Source organism: the organism of the source record quoted next, unplaced genomic scaffold (genome assembly GCF_019419815.1).
Source record: "Pyrus x bretschneideri cultivar Hongxiangsu unplaced genomic scaffold, Pyrus_bretschneideri_v1 Contig5, whole genome shotgun sequence".
In the NCBI taxonomy this organism is placed as follows: domain Eukaryota; kingdom Viridiplantae; phylum Streptophyta; class Magnoliopsida; order Rosales; family Rosaceae; genus Pyrus; species Pyrus x bretschneideri.
Window position 1 is genome coordinate 491,910 of NW_025999787.1, and position 6,978 is coordinate 498,887.

At 38.5% G+C, this 6,978-nt stretch overlaps 1 protein-coding gene across 1 annotated transcript; it reads right to left on the reverse strand.

Moving 5' to 3' along the window:
- Window positions 1–5,231: 5,231 nt before the first annotated feature.
- LOC103966390 lies at window positions 5,232–6,665 on the reverse strand. The gene is made up of 2 exons (XM_009379548.3): window positions 6,477–6,665; window positions 5,232–5,883 (listed from the first exon to the last, which is right to left on the reverse strand). The coding sequence occupies exons 1-2, from the start codon at window positions 6,604–6,606 to the stop codon at window positions 5,483–5,485; spliced, it is 531 nt and encodes a 176-aa protein (XP_009377823.2). The 5' UTR covers window positions 6,607–6,665; the 3' UTR covers window positions 5,232–5,482.
- Between the last annotated feature and the right edge of the window lie 313 nt (window positions 6,666–6,978).

Below are 6,978 nucleotides of genomic sequence, written 5' to 3' on the forward strand. Positions count from 1 at the left end.
AGATTGGCAATGATGGAGCATGGCTTGAATCCTCCATGTCTAAAACATAGAAATCTGCGGGGAAAATAAGGTGATTGACCTGCACTAAAACATCCTCAAGGACTCCCTTGGGATAAGCGTTAGAACGATCGGCCAATTGAATTATAACGCCATCTTGTTTTAACTCGCCAAGGTTCATTGATGCATAAATGGAATAAGGCATGACATTTATGGATGCACCTAAATCAAGCATGGCATGTTCAAAACGATTATGTCCAATCAAACAAGGAATCGTGAAACTACCGGGGTCTTTGCACTTGGTAGGTAGTTTACGTTGCAAAACAGCGGACACATTCTCGCTTACCTTAACTACCTCTTTGTTTGCCCTTCTTCTCTTTGTATTGCATAGGTCCTTGAGGAATTTAGCATACTTTGGAACCTGTTTGATTGCATCGAGAAGCGGTATGTTCACTTGCACCTTCCGGAACGTTTCAAGAATGTCCTTCTCGCTTTCTTCCTTTTTTTCTTGCATGAACCTGCGAGGAAAAGGTACATTGGGCAGATTAGGACGTGAAGTACATGAATTTGAACTTAAATCACCTGATTTGACCGAGTTAGGGTAATTGGAGGCCTGCGGCATTGGGTTTTTCACTCTTTCCGTGGGTGAGCTAGACACTTCCTTAGGTTGTGTCGTCTCTTCATCTACTTCCTGGGCAGATTTGGAATTGTTTGGCTCGGTCCCAACTTCTTTTCCACTCCTTAGGGTGATGGCCTTGGCGGATTCGAATCCTCCCTTTGGATTGACTGTGGTTGAGCTAGGAAGCTTTCCTTTATCTCTAATATGTCCAAGGAACTCAGAAATCTGCCCCATTTGTTTCTTCATATCCATCATCTCCTTCTCGTTATTTTCTATCCGGTTGTTTTGATTTTGCAACCCCTGCGAAATAGAGGTTAGTAATTGCATAGCTTGATTACTTTCCAAGGACGTACCTGAATGAGATGATGTCGAAGGTTGTTGGGATTGTTGGGGTGCATACGGCTTGGAATAAAACCCAGGGGGGTTTGGCCTAAATCCTCCTTGTTGGGCAGCTTGTTGTGGCTCCCTCCATTTGAAGTTTGGATGGTCCCTCCATCCGGCATTGTAAGTGTTCGAGTATGGGTTGTGTTGATTTTGTCCTTGGAACCCAATTGCATTGGCAGATTCCCACCCACCATTCTCGATTAGTTGAGGGCACTTGTCGGATGGATGCCCTTGAATTGAGCACACGCCACAAACTTGGTGTTCTTGTGCTTTTGGACCATTCACAACCTGAGAAACAAGAGAAGTAAGATTAGCAAGTTGTGATTGAATTTCAGAAATAGCACTCACCTCATTTACACTTTGTTGCCGTGGGGCTTCCCTTTGGCCCACTCCTTCATATTGTTGAGCGTTGAGTGCTCGGTTGGCTATGAGAATCTTGGCATCCCTTGGTGTTTTGTCCACCAATGCTCCTCCCGCTGAGGCATCAAGCATTTGACGTTCGATAGGAAGGAGGCCCTCATAGAAATATTGAAGGAGAAGTTCCTCCTTCATTTGATGTTGAGGACATGAAGCTACAAGGCCCTTGAAGCGCTCATGATAAGCCGGGAATGTCTCACCATAATTCTGTTGAATACCACTAATTTTCTTCCGTAGGAGAATCACTCTTGAAGTAGGGAAGAATTTCTCCAAGAAAGCACGCTTCATACTCTCCCACGAAGTCACCGTTCCTGGGGCTAGTTCGTAGAGCCAATCTTTGGCCTTGTCCATAAGTGAAAATGGAAAAGCCTTCATCTTCAATATACTCCCATCCACAGTGACGGGGGTCATGCTCGAACAAACCACCTCGAACTCCTTCAAGTGTTTGTTGGGGTCTTCCATAGACAAGCCATGGAACTTCGGAATATGGTGTAACAAACTGGATTTGAGTTCAAACACCTCAGTCGTCCCCTCTGCAGCCGTGGGGTATTGGATACAAAGAGGCAATGCATTATCCAAACCCGAGGCCGAAAGCTCCTTGATGGTTCTATTATCTGCTGCCATGGCTTGTTCTTCTTCAAAAATTTGGTCAGTGGGCTTTTCTTCTACACCTACTTCGTCCTCTTCAAGCCCAGGTTGTGGTGGAGGTTGTGGTGGCTCTTGTTGACTCCTCGTTCTCCTCAAAGTGCGTTCAAAATCACCGTCAAAGTCGGAGATGTTCTCTATAATAGGCCGAGAGCTACGAGTCATACACAGTACCTGAAAAACAAGAAAACAAACAAACTAAGAATCTGAAATAAGAATGCACGAAAAACAAAAAAAAATAAAAATAAAAATAAAGAAAAGGGACTAGCAAAGTTGCTAATCCCCGGCAACGGCGCCAAAATTTGATGCGAGAATTATACGCGCACAAATTAAACCCTCTTTTTGACAATTGTAGTATGGATGTAAGTAGGGATCGTTCTGGACCGGGGATTAGGAGGGATTGTTAACCACTTGGATTTGACTTCAAAAACGTAAAAACAAGATAAAACACTAAACTAGACTCAAAGAATGTGAAACTAAACGTTAAAACACTAAGACAAAACAAAAGACTCAAAATGCTTTAAAAACACAAACTAAAATGATTTCTAACTAAATTGAACAATAAAGTAAAGGGGGATTGAGTTTTGGACGGAATTAAACTAAATGAACAAATTGCAATTAAAACATAATGTAAATATGAAATTAATGAAATGGAATGAATGGATGCTAGCCAAGGGGTTTATCTCCACACATGTTACACTTGCATAATAAAAAGATTTCTAATTGCATTTCAATAAACCATGAATTCTCAACGCCCCGGGTTAATTAGGTCCGCTTAAATTAACCGTCAAGTTTTCCTTAAGTTAATGAATTGGATGATTGCATACGACAATCCAAAGCATTCCTCACAAGTTCCCTACATGAATTGCATAATAGAGATACAAGCAAGAATCATTAAGCATCATGAAAACTATAAGTGTTGACGAGGCATTCGTTACTATGATTGCATGAAACTTATGCCAAGAATATGTTTAACACGATTGTTTATAAGCAACCTCCACTACTTGTGAATATAAGTTCATAACTATTACGTGAAACTCACTTATATTCTAGCGTCAAATTCATGCATGAAAATTAAGCGTTCATTCTTAATAAACATACATAAATAGGTTATCAATCAAACAGTTAAACAAATTGAATTCACAACTTATGAAACGTAATTAAAAGTAATCAAATCATATTACAAACATAAACATAGTTTCGAATCACCCCCTAGCTAAAGGGGGTTTAGTTCCTCATAACTTTGAAATCAAAGAAACACCTAAACATTCCAACAACTCAAAACTTTGAATTGTATGAACGTTTAAGCACTCTTTTCTTCCATTTCTCATACGTACAAAACAAAGAGAATTAAAATGAAACTTTGAAATCAAAGAAACACCTAAACATTCCAACAACTCAAAACTTGAATTGTATGAACGTTTAGGCACTCTTATCTTCCTCTTCGTTGTAGCACAAGGTTTAAGGATAGGTTGGTTGGGGGGATGGAAGTGTTGGGGAATTATGGAAATGGATGAGGATTGGTGGAAATGGAAGATGGTTTTTGGATTCTAAGGGAGAAAGGAATGTGTTTGTGGTGTGTTGTTGTGTTGTGAATGATAGCTAGGAGAATGATTAAAGGGGTGTGAATGGTTGGAAATGCATGTGGGTGAATTGGTGGTGCAATGATGAAAAGTGAATAAATAATGCATGTAGGGTTAGCTAGGTTGGCTTTGTTTGGGTGCATGTGAGTTAAAGAGGGAGAATGTGGTGAAATGATGAAGTAGGAAGGTGGAAATGCATGTGAGATGTTGGAAAGGAAATGGGAATATGAGTGCATGTGGGTGAATGATTTGTGGTGCAATGATGAAGAGTGAATAAAGAATGCATGTAGGGTTAGCTAGGAAAGTGGGAATGTGGTTGAATGATTAAAGGGACATGCATGTGGCTTGTTTGATTGCTTGGTGAGATGATGCATGCTTGTAGTTTAGGGTGTTGAATATGGATTTGCATGGCATTTGAATTGATTGTGGGCTTTGGAATTGGAAGGAAATGCATGGCAAAGGGCTTGGTTTAAGAGAGAATGGGCTAGGCCCTTTGTTTTATGTCCAAAGTGAATACAAGGCCTTCAAATTCGTCCAACATTTTGGCTCCAATCATATGCCATCCATTCCAAGCCCAATTTTGCTCCAAAATGCTCCAAAATGCATCTTTTTTCTTCCTTAAGCCCTTAGAACCTGAAAACACACAAAAGAAGCATAAAGGACTAAAATAACTAGAGAAACATAACGTAAATGCACGAGAACAAGCCATTTAAGTCGCATGAATATGCTCCTATCAGTGGAGCAACGACATCATTTTATCCATTTATTTTGTTTCTGTCTAATAATTTCTAGAAATTATTTTGGCGTCTGATTTTTATTTCTATCTTTAGGAGAATTTGCTAGTTTGATTCTCTTTAGGAGAGTTGCATGATTTAATTTTCGTTTTGATGTGCTACTTCTTTTGGAACTATGTGTGAAGGGTGGAGCTATTTGATTTTCTGAATCTACTTCATTTGGTATTCTAGGATTGTGGCGGTAATTAGGTGATGCGATAGATCCATGGCATCGTATACTCCCTATTTCAATATTTGATTTGTGATTTTCTTCTCACAAGACGAGGTTTTAGGGTTTTATTGATATGTATTTGTAATATTTTTATATTTAGTTTGATCATTGTTTAGTGATTAGTCGTGCTTTATTGTAATATTTTTATATTTAGTTTGATCATTGTTTAGTGATTGGTGGTGCTTTATTGTAATATTTTTTTAGATTTAGTTTGCAAGGACCCTTTGAATTCCGAGTTATTCATGATATGTATTTGTAATGCCGTTTTTTCAATGAATGAGATATCGTACTTTTCTTATAAAAAAACCACTTAACCCTAAGCTTCACATAACTAGAACATCAACTCAGATAATGATACAAAACGTTCAACGGCCATCCCTATAAAATTTAACCAAACATGATGAAATCATTTAAACATTTGATTAATATCGTGAACATTTGATGGTTATTTGAAACAATATAAACTTTTTTTATTGTATTTTGCGAAGGTTAATCTTGCAACGACGACCTAAAAATAAACGATGATAGCGCTTGAACGAATAATAAGCGGTTATGGTGCTTGTATCAGTGTATGTACACGATGCAGTAATACTACTTGTCTTATTGGTAAATCAACCTTGTTCTAAGTGCTTAATACATTATACCTCCTAGGTTTATAGGCCACAAAGGAAAAAAACAAATAAATTAAAACACACTGGGTACACACACACACACACGCGCGCGCGCGCGCGCGCACATATACGTACATACATACATACATATATATATATATATATGTATATATATAGAACTTCTGCAGCTTAATTATGACATGCTTCTTCACACACGATACTTAAGGTATCCCAATGATGGGGATGAAAGGAATATAATAGCTTGAAGGTGCCAAACCCCACTCTGGTGGCAGAGGCACATTGATAGTCTTGGATGAGCCAAACTTGTTCATGGCTTTACAGGCTGCATCTTTGATGTTCAAAGGGCATGATGTGGAGAAGCCAAGAGGAGTTGTTGTGGTATAAGAGTTGGAGTCTTGGATCTTGACAATCTCAGATGCCATGAACTTCCTGGAGGCATAGAGCTGATCTGGTCCTCCAAGAATCCTGGCAAGGCAGTTCTTAGCATCTGGAGATTTAGTATTGTTGTTTGAGGGGAGCTTTGCTTCAAAAGAGCCGTCATTTTCTGTTATTGCCATTGCCATCTTTTTCACTTTATCACACTTCACCAAAACCTTGATTCCTGAAACATATAACGCATGAAGTAATTAAATAAGAATTTGGTCTACTTTTTAAAAAAGGCTAATTTGGAAATCTGGAAGAAATTAGCCATTTTTATAATAGCCTAAAGACTATTTAACCCTCCTTTTGTCATCTAGAAATAAAACGACTCAGCTGCCTAAAACCAGTCTACTAGCTAGTAGCTATCTCTACTGGTAAATGGAAGGTGTTCATTAAGTTCGACTCTCCTGAGGTCGATACTAATTTATTATGGCTGAGGTTTTGTGTCACCTAACAGTAATACTCACACCTCCTCAAGTACGACTCGCCTCCTTGAAAATTTTTCTTTTTTTCTCTTCAAACAATTTCAATTTTTTGCTCAAACTCGCCTTCTTGAAAGAGTACTCGAACTCCCTCAAATAATGCTTGGACTCCCTTAAGTAGTGTTAATCGAACTCCCTAGAGTAGTTAAAATTCTAGAATTTTAGAAAATTGGACAAAGAATTCCACATTTGAACACTAGGGTTTCTTGAACTTAAAAATTAAGTTGGGACTAAAATGAAAAAAAATAAACAAAATATATAGAGTAGAACTAAAAAAATTAACAAATGGAACCTGAGAAATCATAATTTTGATGGCAGTCAAGGCAAGTGACCTTGGCCTTCAGAACTTGGCATGTGGAGAGTTCAACATTTGCAAGAACCAAAGCAAAGAGAAGTGCTGGGAGAATCCAGGAAAGCGCCATTGAAGCAAACTAGTCACTCACTCACTCACTCTCTCACTTACAGAAGCACAGGAATTAATTTGAAGAAAAGATGACTGCATGGAAGCTTATAAAAAGAAGAGGAGAAGGCCATATTAAATATATGACCCCACTGAGTGAGATTAGTAGTTGGCTCTGCGTGAAGGGCTTTTAATTGTACTTCGTCCAAGTTTATTGGCATGTGAATTTCTTTTACATCAGAGGCTAGTACGCACTGATATTTTGGAAGGTGAAGTAATGTAGATATTTAATCTTGACAGAAAGTTTGGTGCATGATGTTGAAAATCCCACATCCGGAGTAATGACGAAAGAATTTACAACTTATAATCATATAGTCCCATTCTTAATTACAAT